General features: G+C 41.0%; 1 protein-coding gene across 3 annotated transcripts in view; it reads right to left on the reverse strand.

Moving 5' to 3' along the window:
• LOC119223679 (TOX high mobility group box family member 2-like) overlaps positions 1 to 22,637 on the reverse strand; it is a 63,273-nt gene that overhangs the window by 1,384 nt on the left and 39,252 nt on the right. For all 3 annotated transcript variants that reach the window (XM_037481073.2, XM_037481074.2, XM_037481072.2), the window contains 4 exons: positions 18,189 to 18,443; positions 4,755 to 4,985; positions 2,535 to 2,615; positions 282 to 686 (listed from right to left, as the gene is read on the reverse strand). In XM_037481073.2, coding sequence (XP_037336970.2) covers positions 282 to 686; positions 2,535 to 2,615; positions 4,755 to 4,985; positions 18,189 to 18,443 — 972 coding nt within the window. The remainder of the gene's footprint in view (positions 1 to 281; positions 687 to 2,534; positions 2,616 to 4,754; positions 4,986 to 18,188; positions 18,444 to 22,637) is intronic.

Here is a 22,637-nt window from a genome sequence, read left to right on the forward strand (position 1 = left end):
GTTCTTCCTATATGTGCTAAATTTTCAATTGAGGCATGAATTCATTAGATAATATTTGAATTTGAAACATCGGCAGAACATCATTAGAGGCACATGGTTCCATGAAACGCTTTGAATTGTTTCAGTATTTAGCACATTTCAACATTTCGAGGCCTTTTGTTACAGGTCATACATAACAACAAATAATGACGTTTGTCAAGCGATTAAATAATGACCTTTAGCAGATGAGCGGGTTTCATGATTCTCAGGATTCATTTTTTTAAACTCAATATTGGCCTCACCTGTTGGCTGAGAGGGGGGGAATGCAGAGGCGCCTGTAGCCCCATTTGGTGTGAGTGCGAGATGATTGGCTGCGACTGCTGCATGCGGATTGGCTGGTTGAGCAGGGAGCTCTGATGCAGGGAGAGTTGGGCGTGGGGGTGCAGGGGCGGGCTGATCTGGAAGGGAGACGGGGGAGAGGCACTCATGCTGGGCGGCAGCATCTGGGACTGGCTGAGGGTCTGGGCCAGGGTGTGGCGGGGCGGCCCCGCGTAGCTCTGGAGGTCTGACAGGGGGAAAGAGCCGGGCGGGCCCAGGTATGGTGAGGAGGGCTGGGGGGGCACGCTGTACAGGGGCTGCTTCGGGGGCAGCATGTGGGAGGACTGGCTGTTCTGCTGGGCACTTTTTGGTTCAGGGTCATTGTATGTCTGTGGAGGAATAAAACACTACAATTAATTACAGGCACATCATCTCTTTAGTCATCACTTCTTTCTTAACAGCAGCATCCATTACACTTAAAACAAAACTGCAGGCCTGACCTATATCTTAGAGGGACATTCCTATACTTGTCAACCTGAATCTTATTATACGGAAGTATGTGGCAGGCCAGCTGAAAAGGAAGTGGTGGGTTGTTTCCTAAAACAGCTGCAGGGATTTCAAAACCACTACTTTACTGTCGTTATTTTTTATTAGACTGTTTTTTAAAGGAATAGTTTGGGAAATACACGTATTAGCTCTTATGCTCACAGACAGATAACAAGATTGAGGTAGCCAGCCGGGTATCAGTTGTGCTAAGCTACGGTTAGCGTCTTTTCTGCTGACAGACATCCAAGTGGTTATCTAACTCTGGACTAGAAAAGCGAATTTGATTCACGCTTGGGTAATGAGAGAAAGGTTATTAGGTTGAATAGACTTTGTTGGAGAATACATGTAAATAACACCCAGGATGAGAATTGCAAGAATATACTTTTATACATCAGCCTTCCTCAGTCAATTCTCTAACAATGGACTGCTTCTCCACACAGGGAAGAAGCTGACAGAATGGACGTGGGTTCCTTCCTTGTCTGCTGCAGCTTCTTTAACCGCACAGTCGACGCTTAAAGCTCCAAACAGAAAATCTTTTTCAGCATATTGACGCTCACTGCGGAATCAGACTGTAGATATTTGATTTTCTGTCCAGCCACCGCTTTCACTCAACACACGCATGGAGACAAGCTGACAGATGGGGATGCTTTCAAACTTGACCTATCTCGTTTTGGGCGGAATATGAGCAGGTGCAGCACCGAGAGGAGGCCCCCACCTCCACCTTCACCTCGCCCCACCCTCTCCAGGCCCCTGTGATAAGCTGTCAGATTGCTCATCTCCAGCCATCAGTGTTGATTAGTAACTAATGGAGCCCATTTGTATGAATATAGCTAGGAACAAGGTAATGATCAATAGACACCTTGACAGGAGGAGACACACACACACACAAGTGTGTATATCTATCTATATAAAGATATATAGGTATCTATATATACCTATATCTATAGATATATATATATGCAGGAGCCCGGGCTCAGAAATTAGGCTGTTTGCCTGCAGAACAAATGGAATGACAAAAGAAATCTTCTTCACAATACATTGTGTGTTGTTAATATAAGACGGCACTAAGCAATGCGATCCAAAGCCCTCCTCCTTGCCTTTCTTTATTCCTAGTGCTACTGTGCTGATGCATAGAAGTCATCATCATTGATTTGGCAAAAAGGATGTCATAGATCTGAATTAGCAGGAGGGTGTGAGAGGTGGAAGAGTAGTATGGAGCAGGAGAAAAGCCTATGATTTCAGGCGTGGGTGCACTTCCTGTTGATGATGAGATGGTGGAAATCGATGATATAATGCATGACACGGGGTGCTGGGGTAATACATATTACAGCTTTATAATTTATGACATATATACAACATATGAAACGTAAACCTGATACTCTGCATAGAACACGAGGGAGCAATCGTTTTCACTCCTCCGTCCCTCATAGATGTTTTGGCCTTATGTTTGCGCTGACCCTTCCCCCAACCATATCACCATACCAACTACAAATCCCCAACCCCCAACCACTGCACCCTATGGAAATCAGGTATTGTTCCAAACACAGACTGCTCTTTTGCATCAGATCTCCCCACCCTGCCCACCACCACCACCACCTCATCCAAAGGAAGCCCCACCCATCCCATTAGTACGGATTTTCCATCCAATCCATCATCAGTCTTAGCCAGGGCCTGTGTGTCATAATCGTTACCTTGGAAACCAGACTGGCTCGGTACGCGGCCAAGGCTTTCAGGTACTCTTTCTTAGCCGCTTCGGTTTTCCTCTTGTACCCCTGTGAAGAGAGAGAAAGAAAAGAAGTGAAAATGAAGGAGCGGTCGACATAGTCGTAAATGTTTGGACACACATGTCTGTTTCTAAATACACATACACACAAATACATTTTATCCAACAATTTCTTAAACACGTCATTCAGGCACACACACAGAAATACACGCACACAAACTTCTGCACACCCTTAATGTTTCTTTCCATCAGAAGCAATGGTACAGAACACCTCTATTTCCTCATCACAGCACTAAAACTCCCTCATCTCAATGTGTCTCCATCGTTTCTAGCAACACATCATTTCCATTCCAATCCACCTCGAGAAATGAAGTGGAACTTCTCTCTCCCTCTTCTTTTAGCTCCACAATAACACTCCTATCAGCATACCGACTGACATTAGATATTCACCAGAATGGTTGCACATTAGGATGCGATCCGTGCGTGTATGCGAGTTTTGTTTGAAACTGTCTTTCGTATTGTCCGTGTGATATACAAACGTCTGTTGGCACACAAACAAGTGCTGCTGCAGTGTTTGAAAGCTCTCAGTGCGTTTCCATTAACAATGTGGGCTTACGTGGATGTGTTTTTGCATGCAGATATCCTTTTTCCAGGCATTGTCTGTATGGGATGCAGAGAGTCTGAAATAGGGCTATTAGTTATAAGAGCTATAGGTAAAATGATGTCTATTACGCAAAACAAAAGGGAGAGTGAAGTATGTTTGCCGGTCAGACATTAAAATGCACATGCACTGTACCTTTTATGCAGGGCTCGATATGATCTAATTTTACACGTGCTGATGCAAGCACTGGTTCAGCTACCAAAATATTTTTTTTGTTGATACCTTAGCCATTATTCAAAGGTAGCAAACCTTTTTAAATGTTAAATGTTATCTTAACACAACACTTTTTGTTCTTATTTGGATTAAATCAGTAAGCATATGATCAAAGAAGGTAATTGTCAATTTGATGATGCTATTGGTTCTTCATAATTTTCCATAATTTGTGGCATACATTAATTTGACCGGTCCTATTTTTATGTGCTCGATGTCCATGTCAGAATAAAGCTTTAAGAAAACATCACACACAGGACTACCGCCTTTCCACAACATCCTTTCGAAACCTTACTTCGTCCCAGGAGAGCTGCTAATTGCAAAATAAGCTAACAAATGCTGTTTATCGTTCAGTCAAATTCCCATAACACAAAGCACCACGACCCCTGGATAACTCTGTCAACATTAGCATATGACTGTTGCGCTGGAGTAGATGCTAAATAGCTACAAAAACAAAAGACCACTCTTACTGGACAGCCAAGATGCCCTCAAGCTAAATCCAAGGACGAGACGATAGTGAAGGAGGGGGGCGGGTCATTCGTTTTGTATTCTAGGCAGGATCAAAATAGCAGGCAAGAGATATAAATAAAAAGAGTGGAAATGAAAAGTTCACATATCCCTGCTTGTCAGAGGGCCAACGGAGATGCATGATGTTGAGGCATCAGCTATTAAAACTGGAGGTTCACCGGAAGTGTGGAACTCCTGAGATCTCCCCAGCTAGGTTTCTATTTTTCTCATACTGACCTATTTTTTGCCTGCAAAATGCCCAACTTTGTTAGTCTCGGAGTGTTTTACAGCTGCCGTCATACAGAATGCTCCCCCACCCGTCCCCTCCTCCCCTTTGTTGGAATTAAATTCAGAAAGAAAATCATTTCTATGAGAGTCAGGGGACTGGGGATAAACGGATGGATTATCTTTCGAAAGAGAAGAACTAGCTCATTAAGGTGAGCTGTATCTCACAGCAATGTTCTGGTCCATAGCAAATAAGCCAAGGGAAAGGATGCTCGCCTGCTGCAGCACACATGCCATCTACTGGTTGGATGAAAAGATGTGCATAGTATTGTATGTGTGTGAGTGCATTCATGTGCAATTACTCCTTTGCATGTTTAACATGTTCAGTGTAAAAATAGACATTGTATGAGGATGTTTACATTTGTGCAAAAATAGGTCAAACGTGGAGATGATGGTTGTTGCTTCCACTTAAAACGACATTTTTCTGATTTGCAGCATCAACATGTTTTTATCACGGCTGTTACAAATTTGCGTGTTTCTTCATCCACTTTATAGTTTCAGATATTCAATCAGTCTGTTTTGTACCTGCTTCTGTTCCTCTCCTAGGCTGTCCCACATGGATGCCACTATCTTGGAGACGTCCCCGAATGTGGCATTGGGATTTTGTCCCTTGATGGCTGCCTGGGTGTCTCTGAAGAAGAGAGCATAGGCAGACACGGGCTTCTGTGGCTCGTTGGGGTCCTTCTTCTTCTTCTTCTTCTGAGGCTTGGGTTTGGGCTTCATCATTTCTGCTGAGGCCCGCTTCTCACTGCTTATCTGGAGGCAGAAGGAGCGATGGGAAGAGGGGGAGACCAGAGGAAAAGAGACAAAGACGTTGCTGGTCATAAATCAGTTGATGAAAATAACTCTTTTGCTGGAGCTTTCACTTTATTTATAGGCACGATGCAGTGACTGGACCCTTGATTTCTGCAAGATTTAATATATGCATTTGATAAAAACCCCATCAGAATTAAGTAATGACGCTGAGGATGAATGAAAAAAGCCAACGAGAACATTCAATTAATGCTGAAAAAGGAGGGTTAAAGCAGCAGAGTTCTACTAAGAGCAGGTGCAGCTTCCTCTGAAAGGAGAAAACAGATCAATTTACGGACACAGGACTAACAGGACGACAGTGAGTCAGGTTAACCTCTGAAGGAGGTGTGGCTCAGGAGAAACTGGCATTGTTGGTATCACCTTATCAGCTAACTTGCTGGATTTATGGGTATATTCAGGTTTGCTCTTACTCTTTACTTTTTCCCTTTCACGTAAATCACAAACAATTCAACACTCTAAGGAGACCATGACAAAATAAAGATGAAATCTGTATTTATTATTGGAAGTACCCAGTTGGTTTGTCAACAATAACACACTGCAATCACACTATATTTTCACATGGCAAAAACGGCTCACATCTGTGTGATGTACTCCATCAAATACACATGAATACATTTTCATTTTCTGTGCAGGGCTTTGACGAGGAGTCAAATCCAGGTCACCTGATCCTGGTTGTGATTCTATATGGAAATTTCCTCCTTTGCTGAGGAGAGAACACATCAAGCACATGAGAGGAGGGAGGGGAAGGGAGGGCGGAGTGAGTGAGAGGAAGATAAGGAGAAAGAGAGAGAGAGAGAAGAGAGGTGCAGCTGAGGGAGGATGGTGAGGAAAAGGTGACGGCTTGATGTTGCCATTAGTATCACTGGAACATCAGCAAAGTATCTTGGTTGCTATAAAGGCAGAAAATAACAATCCAATTTCCAGCCATATAATAAAAGATATAATGAAAAACGGAATATATAATGATGTACTTTGGTATTATGTGAATTGAAGTATGTTTACGTGCACTATTTATAGGTCAGGGGTATTGAATCAAATATTGCTTTGACTGAAGTGAGAGTGAACTCCTTTTTTGGCAAAGGCAGCCATATCCAAGGCAGAGTTCCTATTTCATCAAGTTGCATTTCGGAAATACAGCTTTCAAAAATTCCCTTTTATAATCCGCTGATCCTAGGTTTCTGTGTTAAAACTCAGCAGGGAGGGAGAACAAACCATGGAAAAAGATTTGTCCCTGCGCACGTATCAAACAGCAACTTGAGGACATTTAAAGGCCTTCACATCCATCTAATGCATACTTATCACGGGATTAAGCAACAGCCATGTTTTGTCCTTTGACTGTCAATTGGAAAACAGGAAATGACTGCCTTTGAAAATTACATTGTTTCAGCAAAGCATTAGCAGCCAAACAACACACTGTATTCTACACAGCATGAAATTAACTGATCAAAATTCAAGGTCCGGGGGCACATTTGGCAGCTAAAGAAAAACTTCAAAATGGCTTTTGTGATGTGCGGAAATGAATGGGTGTTCTCATTTTGGGTGATGCAAAAGTATTGCTTGTCTATTTCACAGCTTACAGGTAATATTCATTTTTTTGTGACGCCTGGTTTCATTAAAAAATAATCATCCCTCACTTTTAGGCAATGAGGCAGAAGACAGGCATTTGAAACGACATCTGTTCCACTCAAGCCTTTGAAGTAGAAAATAGAATAAACTGAGGGTAGAGTTAATAGAATGACAAAAAAAAGAAAAAGAAAAAAAGAAGGCTAAATAATCTGCAGTAAAATTCATATGTATTCATACAGAGGAAGAAGCAATAGCACACAACAGCTTGCAGCTACACACAATCAACAAGGGGAGCAGGGAGCATATTCTTTTATTTATTTATTTCCCTCTCTCATTGTGTCTCTCATTGTTCACGTTTGTGAACTTATAGGAGGCCAAATATGAATTACCCCAAAGACTGAAAAGAAAACAGATGGCTTAATGGCAAAAATGTTTTCAGACATACACTATGTTATGCCATCTGTGACTATATATATATATATATATATATATTATAATTTACTTTGCATCTTGGAATGTCGAGTTATGTGTGAGCTAACTTCAGCATGGAGCCCACACTATCACTGCAAAACCTAAATAAATGTTTTCAAATTTTGGAAAAGAAACAAAAAGAAAAGCTGAAGATTACAGATCCCATTGTAGAAGTGAACCACCATATCACCCAGTGATGAAGACAGAACACAATTAAATTAAGCAACAACACTGTTTATATCCACTATATAATGGAACCATTGGTTATTTTAGTTTTTCTGCCTTGGAAAATTCTTGTTAATGGATAAACAAATACCAACATATCCGCTATAACAAGCTTATTTTCATCGGTTTCCAAAGGCCTGAGCAGAGAGCAGTAATGAATATGACGGCTGTTGCTGTCATGTGAGAAAAAGAGATTCACATCCCTTATTCACAACGCAACATATTGCGGCTGCACTGCATTCTGATCTATTTTCTGATTGTGTCAGAGAAGAGATTGGTTATCTGGTCCTTTTCTACGTTCGATTTCTTTCTCCCTGTGTGACTGCTGATGCCAAATGATGAGTCTGTAAAGTTTGATTTTGTATCCCGACGTCTAAAATCTGTATTCTGGACCTCTGGAGATGTATCTCCTGTCATGTGTGTCTGTAGTTGTGCTGAAGACATCATGAAGTGACGTTATGTCAAATTTCATTTCGGTACATAAACTGTTTTAGGTAATTCTATTATTTTGCTTCTCTTGTTTGTTTTTTACTGATTTTTTTTAAATCAAAATCAAAATGTATTTTCTTTGTGAATTACAGAACCAAAAAATTAAAAATATATTTTTCTCTTTTGACAAACAAATTCAGACTATAACAAAAAATCAAAGAATAAGAACTCTGTTAATTTAGAAAGCTGTTTTTTCATCAATGATATTTAAACAATATTCTGAATTTGAGCTAAATATTTGATGCCAGCAGTTGGCACATGGCGGTTTACAAAATGTATTGGGTCTGTGCAAAAAAGGAATTGAAGTGTAATGACATTCAAATATATGAAGTAAAATTTCCTCTTCATTTAGGACACCTGTATTGCTAGCTAAGACCACCATGTCCTGTACACAGCATATATTTTGTGCACAGGTAATTTATAAGAGGAAGCCTGGTCTATAGAGTCAGCCTTTACTTGCTCATCCCATCAGCGTTTCTGTTGTCTGAAGGTTGGTGGATGTGGGGAGACAGATAGGGAGGAGGGGGGTCGCAGTAATTCTGAATGGACAGCACTGCTCTGGCAAGACAAGATTAGAATTGACAGCCTGATAACTGCGTCACAATCAAAACAGCAAGGAGACAGAGAGATGGAGAGAGAGAGAGAGAGAGAGAGAGAGAAGGAGAATGAGAAAGTGGGATAGGAAGAAGAGAGGGTTGATGTTGAGAGCAGATGAATAGAAGTGGAGATGTGGAGTGATGTAGAGAGAAGAGGGTTGATAACAAAAAGATGCAGTGACTGACAGCATTTAAAACACATTAAATCAGACAATAAAATCAGGTAATAGTACGGGAGAATATAAAAGTGTTTGTCCAATCACAACCCCCCGAATGTATGCATCATCATCATCATCATCATCATCATACACACTGGGCAGCAAAGTGGAGAGTACTGCATGGCGCATTGATTTCAAAAGGCCATAAAAACAGGAACTACTAGAGGTGATGCACGGATACGCTTTCTCTTTTGCTGTGATGGTCGTTACAACAAAGCAGGAGCAGAGTGACACGCTAAGTCAAATCCAGATGCCATCCATTTGCAGTAAGTATAACCCTTTGGTGGATTTCAAGCCAAACAACGGTAATATGAGAGTATGCACATAAGCCCTGGCTTTCAGTGTGTTGTAAAGTTTGTGGTACAGAGTCAGTGTGAACGCATCAACAGAGAAAACACAAAGAACCCATTTTTACATGCAGGTCTATGCAGGGAAATGTTGTCTGAAGACTAAAACAATGTACCCGAACTCCTCCGCCTCTGACTGTGGCATAGAAGGAGCCCTTTAAAACGCCAGAAGAACATCCGTCAAAGACAATGTTCCGTCGAGGACCGACTAAAAAGCAAGTAAAGTAGTTTAAACTTGGAGTCTTTCCTGGTAATCAGAGCGCATATTGCATTGTTGCCTACCTTTTAAACTACCCTTTTTAAGAAGCATGAAAGAGGCTCGTGACATGCAGTACGTTATGAATTAAAATGATCACTTCGCTACAGCTAAAGGTGTTAATGTTAAAATGCAGAGCATCAATTTTGAGGCAAACAACCATTTGCGGTGTGAGCATTTAGGGGGGTTTGAGTACCTGAGCAGAGCATCAAGTTATTCCATCTCTGTGTGTTGTTAGCAGAGATTGTCTTCGTTTAGTGGGTCCTTGCTTGAGTGAGTAAGGGACTGATTTCGGACATAGAGCTTTTTCTCGTGACCAGTGTAGTCTCAAGTGGCAATTACAGATCCAAGGCAGCTTTCCTTCAGCAACGTCAATTTGGTCACTTTAGATCATGAGGAACTTGGTGCAGAAACACAGTTTTGAGGGATTGGAATGAAGAAGCAGGGTTTTTATCAGTCATTCTTAAACATGCAAATTACAGATTTGACCACCGTTTTTTTCCCTGGGATGAATCGTATCCCAATATTGACACTACTTTAATTCAGTGTGGTTTTACATTTGCTAAAATTGCATGTGTGGCGCGTTGAAATAAATCTCAATACAAGTACGGACGTCTGCGCACAAACATACTGAAGAGAAGCACAGCTTAGTGCAGCTGTTACAGACTCTAAGCCTTTGTGGGTTTATAAATAGATAAATGGCTGTGGTTCGAGAAGCAGCAGTGAGAATAATAAGTTTTAAGATGCCATGTATAATTTTTTTTGCAATTTTCACCACCAGCTATAACTCGCAGCCTTAGAGAATAAGTGGGTTCCTGAAGGTTGTGTAGTGCAACACAAAAAAACAATTCAAAGCACAAAGTGCAGTGGCACACTTCTTTTGTACAAAGTCAGCAGGTTTTAAATTTGAAAAGTTTGTCAATTGAATCTTGTATCCAGTAGCTAGTAGCAGCACAGAATCGTATGATGAATGATGAATACAAGTTCAAAGCTTCTCCTACATCATGTGTTTGAAATGAATTACAACATTAAGTTCGACTGGAGGGAGAAGATAATAAATGTTAGAGTGGGTTTTGCGAACGAGTAGGCAAGTCTTTTCTAGGTTTTCCTAATTAGGATAGGGGAACATGTGGGCTTACATTTTTGTTTTTATTACCTGCATTTCAAAGTGTCCCTGTGTGCAACGCTGTGAAGAATGTGGCCTTACAACATGTTGGCAGGCAAGATGAGAATGTAAACAAATCAGTTTGAGATCTGAATGATTCAACTTCTCTAAACTGAGACTGCCTGTAAACATTATGGTCGGAAGAATTGTTTGAACATTATACACTGTTTGACAGTAAACTCCATGTTTCTATAATTTGTTCCTATCTCAGGCTCCCTGTCAATTATTTTACAGTCACTGTGTTAGTTTTCTCTTTGTGCATTTCAATCATCTGGTTCACCATGATGCATGATAGATTATAATATATCTTAAAATATACACTCATCTGGAAGCGATTACAGCTCCATGTCAGCCTGCCCATCTGTAACCAATGAGCAGGATTGCATGTCAAAGCCGCCGCACAGATCTCTGAGTAGAACCAGGCATTTGTCCAGAGAGCAGCACTCATCAAATAAAAACACAGCCCGGCCCAAACCATAATGAACCGGAAGTGCAGATTCATGATCGCGATCTGAAAGACATCAAAGGACGTCAGAGGGCGTTGTGCAGACCTGATCTATAAAGAGCCTTTTATGGAATTTGTATCCAGTTTGGGTACAGCGCTCTAACGACTACAGCTCTTTGAGATGTTGAGTATTTCATTTGAGTTTTTAAAGATGTGGGATGGCACTACTGAGCGGGCAACGTGGATTTTGATTCCAACCAATATTCCAACACTGCAGATACTTTAATTTAAACTCAAGCCCAAAGCCACTGCTGAACTAAGCTGCATGAGTTATCCGATTCTGGAAAATGATTGACAGCTCTGAGGAGCTCCTCCCTATGAGCTCTGCCTGAGAGCTCTGGACCTACTTAATAAACCTAAAATTGCAAAGTTGAGGCCCTTATATTTGGTAATGTGGTGAACACCGTGGCAAGTGAGAGCTAATTAGATTAACAGTAGTTTAACGAGCTGTTGGGAAGGGGGGGGCTGATTAGATTTTGATAAATAGTGGCAAAAGCATCTGCTACGAACTCCCCGGCTCCGCTGGCATTCTAATTGGCCCCAGTGGGTTGCTGTAGCTCAGCACTACACTACACAGTGCAAATTAGTCAGGAAAAAGAGCAAGCGAATTCTCCTCAGTCCAGGTCAAATGTTTTTTTCTTTGTTTAGCTTTACAAGCATCGCTGTATTAACATTACTACAACACTAATACAATTTGTAAGACTTTTTATCACCACGCAACATCCACAAAATGTAAGCCCAGCAGGAGGAGAGAATATTTCAAAGTCCAAATAAAACACATTTGGACATATTTATCTTTTTTTGTTCTTTGTTTTAAAGATGAAATGTTCCCAAGATGAGTTCTTTGTAGAGGCAACAGCACAGAAAAAAAAACAATTAATCAAACATGAATGAGCGACCATAGCAGGGTTATTTCCATAGCAACAGCCCGAGGGGACAACTTGAACCCTTTAATGTTGAGCTGGTGATGTCTCTTTGTAAACATCCGCACAGCGGGGGAGAAAGCCAATGAGGGAGCCTGGCAACAGAGGCATCACAGGGCAGCAACCTCTTGGTAACAATCGAAGTCTCCATTATGTAGTGTTGAAAGGAAACAAAAGTGCTGTGAAATATTGTATTCAGAAGCATTTGGAGTTGATAAGCTTCTCTGTAGTACTGCTATTAAGTGTCCAAAAACATTGAGGTATTTTACAGTGAAGCCTGCAGCAAAAACACTATGCAAATGATTAGGCAAGAGGGGTATTAAAAAAAGCTCATTTTAGTAGACAATATTTTTTAATGCTTGAAGAATCACTGAAGAACCGACATCAAAGCCATTTATACAAACCGTATTCCTCTTACATCAGGCAACAAATCCCAGTCATAATCTCTCTCATACTTATGTCTTATGCAACCTGCAACCAGTAGGCGCGTTCAGCCTCCAGCTGTGACCAACGCAAAGCAGTGTGCAGGTGCACAAACACCACAAACGGGCTATTAACAAGTTTGCTTGACGTCGGCCATAAAACTAGAATAATTGGTATTTCACGAGTCTGAAATAGTGGATTAATGGTGTCAAAGCAATATACATGCAATTATACAAGTATACAGTGGTATAGTAATAATTCAGCACACCAGAATAGTCTCAGCATGTAAAAGTGACAACCTATAGCTTGACTCTACAATCCCCTTAAATAACTTTCTGTTGTCAGGAAAGCGCACACCTTTTTTCACACAATAATGTGAAAAAAGGGATCTTAGGCAGGACTTTTTCGCTCCGTCAGTGCTCATCAACTCATCAATGATTGGGCATAAAGTGGAGCCTGGCAGCACCAACGCTGGCAGAAGCAGGTATTTAATAAAAAATAAAAAAAAACGTCCTACACACACCTCAGTAGCTCCTCGGGCGAGAGTAATGGCTTCTTTGCACTGGGCCGTGCCATGCTATTGTAGAATCACAGAGCGGTTAATTGAAACAAATGACTCTAATAATGGGACATTATCCCCACAGGCTGGCTGTGTGGCGGGGCTAATTAGCGTTGCGGTGGTGGCGTGCGGGACGAGTCGCCATGCGGATCTCTCAAAGGAAACAGCGGAGGCCCCCTTTTAAGTGGGCCGTGCAGGGTTCTCCCGCTCGCGGCGCTCACGGGTGACGGGCTTTTTTAGAGCCCGCGTGGTAAATGTGGACACGTCTAGTCCCGCTTTGTTAAGCGCTGCATGCTGAAGCCTCCTGACTGAGCCATGCTGCTCAGAGGGTTTGAGGACGTGGCCCTTTAACCTTTGACAAAATTACATTCAGGCTTAAGATTTTATTGATCAATTGCTAATTCTAATCTACAAAATGGCAACTGCACTTTACAGTAATGTTACCAATTTAAATAGCTTTTTTTCACTTCTCTCTGATGTTTAATAACTTATAAAACTATTTCAACTAACATTTAAAAAAGTTCTTGATTATATGAGTAATTGGTTAATCAATTAATAGTTATTATTAATGCCAACTCTTCACCTCATCGTCCTCTCGCACATCATCACATTCTCTTTTGGAGCCGCAATGGCCCGTAACTAATATGACAACATGAAAGATTTCCACACGTATTTTCATCATCACTGAAATCTGTCTTTGCCGTTCCTAATTGTTTACCCTTGTACGAGATGATCCCAGAAAGTCAGCTGTAACGCAATGTTCAAATCTCTGTGACCAAGCTGTTTTAATTATTCATTAGTGGTAACAGTCGCCTAAGGTTATTTGAATTAGCGGCATGAATATTCATGAGAAGCAATGAATGTGCATTTGTATTTAATGCTCAATCTGTTAATACTCCTCTTCATTACTCCACTCTGAAGCCTGCATAATAAGCTGCACAAAACCAAGCTTTACTTTTTTAAAAGCACAATTCACTCGGAAGCCTATTTGTTTCGGTCTAAGAGAAACGGGAGCGCCCTAACAAATATCTCGCTGTCATTTCTTTTGACGGATACAAGACACATTGTTCACCCCTGTTGTGGCGTGTGGCACTGAAGGGCATCTGTCTTTTTGCGAAATGAAAAGCCAGAAACAGAAAACATTTCTACTGTTACAAAGAGGTGATTTATCAGGGAACGTCACCGAGATGCCATTTCTCTCTCAGTGGAAGGCAGTAGAGCAAGCGGGTCATATGAGATACGTCTAAAACCTACATTGCACAAAAAGATTGCTGTTTCAATTTTTTTTTTAAATGAAAAAAAATCAAACAAACAAAAAATCTAGCTGCACTGTGAATGAGAAGTCAAGTCAAACAGCCCCCCTTCTAAATTAAGTATATTTAAAGGCAGTCCTTATCTTTACATGGTGGGAGAGAAGTCCACTGGATTTACCTATCAATACTTTTTAGTGCATTTCTGTTTTCTTTATGTCATATCAATATATTTGTCTGGGTATCGTGAACAAAGTTGATATGCTTTCACTCAACATTGGATCTTTTTATTGGCCAGATTAGGCTCCTATCCAACTATCCATGCACTGCGAAACACACACATACATGTATATCGTCAATATAGGTTTTATGTTGCTGCATTAAAATGGTTATGGCCATGTCCTAAGTGCTAAGTCATGCTAAATACATTTCCTTTCACAGTTTAAATAAAGTCATATGACCTCGTAGAAACCTGTGACAAAGAACAATGCAGTAAATAAAGCACACACACACGCACACACATACACACACAGTACTGTATCGCACTACCTGAGCAGAAAAACAATTTAGCAACTAGCCAAGGAAGTCAAACTGCTAGAGATCCATAACTTTCCACAAGTTCAAATTAAACTTGATCTAAAAGAAGATTAAATACACCACGTATACACTTTTACAACGTTGACCGTCTATCACGCACGTTGCCAAAAACATTATAATATGGCCCCATTTGTTTGATAAAACTGAACAAACTTCCCATCAGGATTCATGTGACCGACTGTGTGAGATAAACTTGTAAAACTGGTAGGTGCATTGTCGACAGCAGGGGCTTTCCTCCTCCGTTTCCAGCCTCATTACACTGGTAATGAGACTGGGGCTGCTGCTCTGTTTCAATATTTAAACGTGCTGGTGCCCCTCAAGGCTCCGCGTTGGGGCTGTTCTGCAAACTCCTCCACGACCCCTCATTACCGTCTGCTGGCGAGTGTCCCTCCTCCTTTATTTTTTCTACACGCTAGATCTTGCTTGTATCTCCCTCCGGCTGTATCCTCAGCCAGACCTGAACGACCGGGGGGGCTTGTTGAACATGGGACCCCTGGGTGCCACCTTTCCCCCGAGCGCCAGGGTGGCAGGAACGCTGGCAGCTAAGTGTGAGGCGGGGAGTCTCTCTCTCTCTCTCTCTCTCTCTCTCTCTCTCTCTCTCTGCATTGAGCACTCACACGAAGATGCGTTATACATTTCGCAGTATCCAGTCATCCAATACGTGTCCCTTTCATCCTTGAGCTGACAGAGTAGGTCAGTCTTGCAGGGAGGAGTTAACAGAATGTCAAAGCGTTTCTGATCGTCAGCGCATTCTGTTGTAACGCCAATGATCCTTCTGCTTGTTGGAGTTCTTTGAGATGGCGCAATTTTAAGAAAAATGGTTCACAAATGGCATTTGAGACTGTTATGAACAGCCTGCATCTGCAGCAGAAAGGTGCTGGTTCTGCCAGTTGATAAATATAAAATGTTCAAGCTTTGATATTTACCTAATAATGCAATTTTTTTGCATCCGCTAACTAATATTTCTGCTGTCTGTGAGGTCATAATTAGATGGGAAAGAGGAGGTTGTCAGACATAATGAATTTAGCTAAGAAAAAGCATAGCTCTTGTCGAGACATATGATGTTCTGCCTGCCAGAAATCATTAGATTACTTATTATACAGCGATCGATAAATGAGCAGAAACTACAGACTTAAAAACTGCCAGGACAAACTGATGAAAAATTGTGTGAGTACGGTTTGCAGAATGAAGATGATAGTCATCCCACTGCTCTCGCTGCTGTAAGGATTTAACAGTGTTTGCTGTAGGATCGATGTGCTGGAAAAGAGAATCCCAAAGCAGGGAGAAGTTTACAGAGCGTTAGCCTCGGGCTAAATGTTGTACAAAAACCAGCAACAACATCCCTTGAGATGAAGTGTATCTGTTGCTCCAGCTGAGCTTGTACTTGTAGGAGGTTTACATGTGCTCTGAAGGAAGGCTTTTATTGAAGAGGAGTACATCCTTAAGGTAACGCTGTTAACTTTTCATTTGCTTCTTCTGAAACAGTGAAAGAAGACAGTTGAACGATTAGCATTTTAGTTTGCCAGCTATCTCCTCCAATTTTGAGGGACGGCTTGTGTTAATACAATACAGCCAAGGTAAAGGCTTGTCTCTCTACTTCCAACCTCATCTTCACACAAACCTTTTTCCCCTTTCCCCTTATTATTCTTTAAGCATTTGTAGGCATTAATTCAATTTTCCTTGTTATGAGTTTATCGGTATGAAATTAAACTTGATTGACTTTGTTGGGGCCACATGAAATGAAACATCCCTAATGGAACTAAAATGAAAATAACGTCACCTTCAATTGCTTTAAAATATTTCTCAATATCCAGCCTACTTTTCTATTCCGCAGCTTCAGAATAAGCTCTTCTTGTCCCGGGAGATAATAAATGAATTGAATCCCCCCAAACCCCCTCCCCCTCACCCCAAACCCCCACCTTCTTCCTTATCGGTCATCTATTTTTCCAGAGTAAGCTATTACTTCCCAGGGTTGCTAGGCAACAAGAAATATTAATAGCAGCTATTATTAGCCAGGCTGTGCTAGAGTAGTACTAAAATGTGGAAGTGGGAAACATGAATGTGTTACATAAATCTCTGGCCCTTTCACACTGTGTGCAAGTCTCTGTTTGTGCGGTGATTTATTGCAATGACGGTTCATTTATGAGAAAAGGGGGTGTGAAATAAGAAAATGGAACATTACCCTGAAGGCTATTTGAAAATAAATAATTGGAAAGGTGAAACAAAAGCTGTTTAAGAAGCAGGCCCTCCTTCTCCGTTTCCTTCGGGAATGCTGCTGGATTAAAAGGGCTGCTTTGTTACATATACTGGTGCGTTGACATCACATTAGAATAAACTTTAGACATAAATACCGCATTTATGGATCCAGTTTGTATATTATACTCCAATAAAAACAGCTCATCCAAATTATTGTGTTGAAGTTTCAAAACCATCCATGCACACTGAAAATGTTCCGGTCAACAAGATATTTTGTCTGTACCAAGCATCTTTAGCACAGTAGCAAATGGATTGTGACCTAATCCAGAAGTCGGGCTTTAATGGAGGCCTCAGCTACCAGCCATGGAACAAAAAAGTGAAGCTTGCAATTTATGCGGTTTGATTCTGAAAATCACATAAGACCTGATTAACGGAGGATAAATGCCATGGATGCTCACATTAAAGCATAAATATTCATGATGGAGGGCAGAGAGAAAAAAAGTAATATTTATGTCGGATGAAAGTATATAACGTTGAATAATTCACCACACAGGCTATCTATAATTCATCTGGTTCGATCCTATGATTAAAGCATCTGAATGTGTTCGCCAGGGGTGTTTACAAGTTCAGTCTGAAGCGAGTTTAACGCAAGAAAAACTCCCTTTTCTAGAGGGGGGATTGTGGGTCCTCAGCATCCTTTTGAAAAAGAAAAATCCGCTGACAAGGGATAGCCCCCTCTTCTCCTCGAGATTTACTGTTCAAAACATGGCTGCCCCTCCCTCCATCCCCGTTACTCTCTTTACTCTTTGGCTTTGCTGATCATACGAGTGAAAAAGTGCAGCGCCGAGTTTCTGGGACCGTTTCTCGGCTCAGTTTGAGGCATTGAAATATTCGAGTTGATCAACTGAATGGATTTTAACAAGCAGTGTTGCCAACGTTTTATACTTATAAATGTTGCATGCATGTAATATACACTCTAGGCAAGTTTAGACGATATCCTCCCAACTGGTTTGGTCCGTAGCAGGTGAAATTATATCTCTAAAAAGATAATGTTTTTCAATAAAAAATAAATTATTTTCGAAAGCAGCACAGAGAAAAAAACCCCTCCATTTTAATGTTTCATTGCTGCATTGCCGACTTCATGTGTCTATCACTTCAATGGAGTTTCATAGGATCAATAACTTCTGGAAGCATTAAAAAAATAAAAATCTTTGAAACATTCAGATAAAATGTTGTCAGCGCCGACTCGCTGGCTGACTTCCAGCCCTCTGACCACGCAGACTAATAGCCCACCACGGGCCTCGACTGGCGTGATCACAAAGGGCCGCAGCTAAAAGGGGACAATGAAAGGTGTACTCACTGAGTGCATGGGCCCGGAGAGGAGGTGGGTGTCCTGACCCAGCATGTTGGACATCATGAGGGCGGGCAGCTCGGGGTAGGAGTAGGCGTTGAGCAGGCCGTTGTGAGGCAGGGAGTGGAAAGGGTAACCTGATTCGTGCTCCATGAGGTGCAGCAGGGAAGGGTCTGCGTGGTTGGGGGGGGTGATGGGGGGGATCTCGTAGTCTTCATCCCCTGCTCCGCCGCCACTGCCGCCTCTACCATGACTGGAGTAGCTCTGGAAATGCAGGGAAAGGAAAATTTTTTTCACAGCAGCCTTTACTCATTTGCTCATCTTTTTGTCGCATTTTCAGGGTTGGAGGAAGCTAATGTTGAATGTTAATTAAGCAAAGGAAAATGAAACGTGCACGTCCCGGATAGACCTCCAACTGTGTGGGCAAAAAGAAACAGATCATGACAGCATAACTGGGTTGAACTTGTGTCCCAAATCAGTGCAACATTTAGTTCAAGCATAAATAAAACAGTTATTTCATGACTTAAATCTTAAGTAAAACATGCCCACCAGACAACAGTACTGCTTCACAGCATTTTCATGGTCAATTGAAGTTCAATAACAACGCAGGAGAGAAACTGCTACAAAAGATGTTCCAGAGTAATTAAAAGGCATCATGTTTGCCTTTTAAAAGGCACTGTTGCACTTTGTTGTTCACATTAGTGTTAGCAGCAGAACGCTGAGCTGCAGCAGCAACTCTCTCATGTTTTGCTGGAAATAAAAATAATTACAAATGCAAATTGTTACGCTTACAAAAGTGTAATTAATTAATTCAACACAAACATACAGAGCAAATGAATTTGAATCAGACTACAACAGAACCATTTGCTTTAGAAATCTTGACAGCTTTAAAGCGACAAACTGTCAGCCTGCACGCCTTTAAAATACAGTTAATCAAATTCATTATGCGACAAAACACCAAAGACACTCAGTGGCTTTTTTAAAAAGAATCTCATTATTATGATGCCAGCCTTATTTTTTAGACCTTGCATCTCTCATAACGAAATGTGTCCAGCAAGTCAAAATGACCCCGAGCAGGTAAAGCAGCACACATTTTATGGTACTAATAAGGTGATACATGCTTGTCTTTTCCAGGGCCTTGACATAATATTGCACTGAGAAATATGGTTTTGTGTTCTCAAAAAGCATATTGAGGGTATTCACCAGGGAATGAAAAGCAATTTTGTCAGAGGCAATCTGATGCCAACTCCCCTTTATAATGACTGAAGAAAATTAATCATCACAAATAATATTCCAGTGTCAGCCATTCAAGAGCTTTTTAATAGAATTTTTATTATTCATGTCTCGTGGTACACATCAACTAGCCCGTTCTGCAACATTTCAGAAATCAATTCAATATCATCTTCGTGTCGGCTGTCATCTCGCCTGCCAGTGCAGCAATTCATCTTGCAAACAAATACTTTTAGCAAACAAATGGCAAGAAACGTCGAGGAACAGCTAAAATTTCCCCACGAGCAGAACTGGTGCTTGAAGATAGGATAAAAGTCTCATAATGTGCACTATCATTAGGGACAAAATGCTAATACTAAAACAGAGTAGTTGACTATCAGGGGGTGATGTGCTGTTTTCTCTTCCCATAACACTTATTCTTGGTGGTTGCTCAGAAATATTATCACTGACAATAAATTTCCCATGGTAAAGGTTTTGCAAATGTGTCTTTGTTATCATTGTTAACAAGCATATGCACTAGGTTTAATTTAATAAATAAATAGAGATAAATCACACCGGTTTGTGGGTCTGTATAAATTATCTGCTGGTTCAAGCTTCTTAGTCCTCTATAACAAACTGAATATCTGTTTTCTTAACAAAACTGATATTTAATGACCTCACCATGGTCTCAGAATTGGGGATTTTTTGTGGTTACGGAATTCATTAAGCAAAATAATGACATAATTAATTGATAATGACCTTTTGGTCCTCAAGTCTCAAAGAGAAAATACATAGTTTTCTTGTGCCTTTCAAAATATAATCTTCTGATCTGTCTCATTACATATATGTCTTCTGAACTTCCAGCAAAACCATGTTGAAATGTTGGTTAGGCTGTGAACAGCACTTCTTGGATAAGGTTTGAGGAAGATCATTGTCATAGTTTACTCTGTAAAGCTCTGAAACCCAACTGTGGGGTTCAACCCTTTGCAATGGCAAAGATGAAATAAAAAAAAAGGATGGCATTAACGCGTTGACGTATGTACCAAGATTTAAATGCTGTCAGGGGTTATTTTACGACCGTGTCTTTCATTGCTTTGGTGAATTCTTGTTTCCTTTACAGCTTCTTGTGATGCCCTTGGAGATTAGACACGGGACAAGGACATCACAAGTTTAATATTTTCAAAAATAGATAAATAATTCATAAATATACTGTCTTTCAGGACATGAATGAGAGTGGATAAAAGAGAGAGGGGTCAGAAAGAGATGCCAAATGTTGATTCAGCCTTCTCTCTCCAACCTTCCCCCTCTCACTTCTAGAGGTGAAATTTAAGCAAATCTGTCATTTTCCTGGACAAGGACGTTCCTTTGGACCTTTGAAGAATCTACAAATCAATTCTTTCCTTTTTTTATTCCTGTAACTTCAACAAGCACCGAGCTTCTTTTGAACATCGGTTGTGATAAACCTCAGAGCAACATATTGCTTTATCTTAGTTTATAGATGCGAGATGGTTCTCTATGGGATATTGACAACATACACAGAGCAAACCCTGTTTCTCTTGGGAAAAAAGGAGGGAGATAATTCGCCCCAGTGTTGAGATCTATAGTAGATCCAGAAATATACAACTTCTAACATTAAAAAATACATTAAAATACATCATAGAAAAATCTGACGCAAACTTTTACTCAAGTTGTCTGTTTGCTTTGAACCTACAATCACTTACATTCATATGGTCAAATTCTTCCTCAATACACCGCGCATCTAATGTCTGATTGAGAGCCATTAAATACTTGATGTTGCTATAGAGATGGTCTTTGTAGTGTTTTGAAATGTGCGCATTGATGACGTTAAAAGAAAAAAACCAAGGGTCAAACGTATTTCCAGTAGTCAAGACCATGTCTGAGACAGACAATGTCCTATTGTGTGCTACATGTGTGAAGGGGAAACTCCAGACATTCTCCAAAGGTCAGAACAGAAAAACAGCTGTATGATTTCTGGTTGCCCCCTTGTATGTAAGCCTCTTTCGCTTGGTTTGCTAACACGGAAAAACAACCAAGTTAACATCCTCATGGCATTCTAAAACACCCCAAATCTGGGCAGATGCATTGTTAGCTGAAATGTCCCCTTAACATGGAAGCTTTTAGGCTGACAGTCTCTTTAACTTAACAGCGCCACCGTGCTATCTTAAGTAATTAAAACATCTGTACAAGTGTAAACACATCAATCAGCTGAGCTTAGAGTAAATAGTCCAAAGACAAGAGCTGTCTGTCTTCCATGTAGTTTATTGTTACGGTGTTGGTGACTGAAACACTCAAAGTGTTTCCTGTAATACATGAAAATCAGAAAATAGAACCTGTCATGAAGCTGTTAACTTTGAATGCGCATACAGTGTCCTATGGAAAGTCATCCAGCCATATGCTACTTTGTGGGAAAAAATGACAGCAGCATGATTTTGGTGACAAACAACAGCTGGCCATGCATACATAAAGGTCTTCACGTCCACTCTGTGTATTTCAGATAGACGGATGGCAACAGTAAATCTTTGAAACGTCTTACTGGGAATTTCACGAATCACCTTCAAATATCAACCTTCAACAGAGCCGAGAAAGGGTGGAAATCAGACACGTCTTCAGCGGATGTTGAACGTTGCTGAGGTGTGCTGCACAAGTGACCATTGCGATCACGGCCCGCGGGGTCCACAAAGGCTGTCTGACCCGGCGTTGAAAGGGCAAGGAACTGCGTTTGGGTGATGCATCAAGACAAGCAGACAGGGTAGTACAATAAAAGGAGAAAGGAATAGCAGACCCAGCGGTCTGACTGACAGCGAGACAGAACTGGGATAAGTGAAGTGTGCAAGGAGGAGGGTTTGGGGGCGGGGGTTTACTGCAACTAATAGTTGCTCGGGGGTCATTCGCAGCATCCGTTAACCAAAGGTGGGCTGCGGTGTGCTCGACCAATAGCGCGAGAGTGAGCTAACCTCCTCTATGCTCCCCCATGCACGGGTGGTTCTTTCAAATGTCACATCAAAATGGATCTCATTTAGGTTGGTAAAGAGGACCTGACTCTCCATTGCAGATGTGGGTGGACCTGCGCTGGATTGCATCTGAACTCTAAAAACACATCTGCAGAGGAAGAGTTTGAAAAAAGGCGTGGAGAAAGTGCTGCATATTTAAGTGTGTTCAAATGAAAAGATATAAAATATAAAAAATGTATTTTTATAACATGCCCACACCTTTACATAATCGTGTAAA

The sequence above is a fragment of the Pungitius pungitius genome, chromosome 1, assembly GCF_949316345.1.
Source record: "Pungitius pungitius chromosome 1, fPunPun2.1, whole genome shotgun sequence".
Lineage (NCBI taxonomy): Eukaryota > Metazoa > Chordata > Actinopteri > Perciformes > Gasterosteidae > Pungitius > Pungitius pungitius.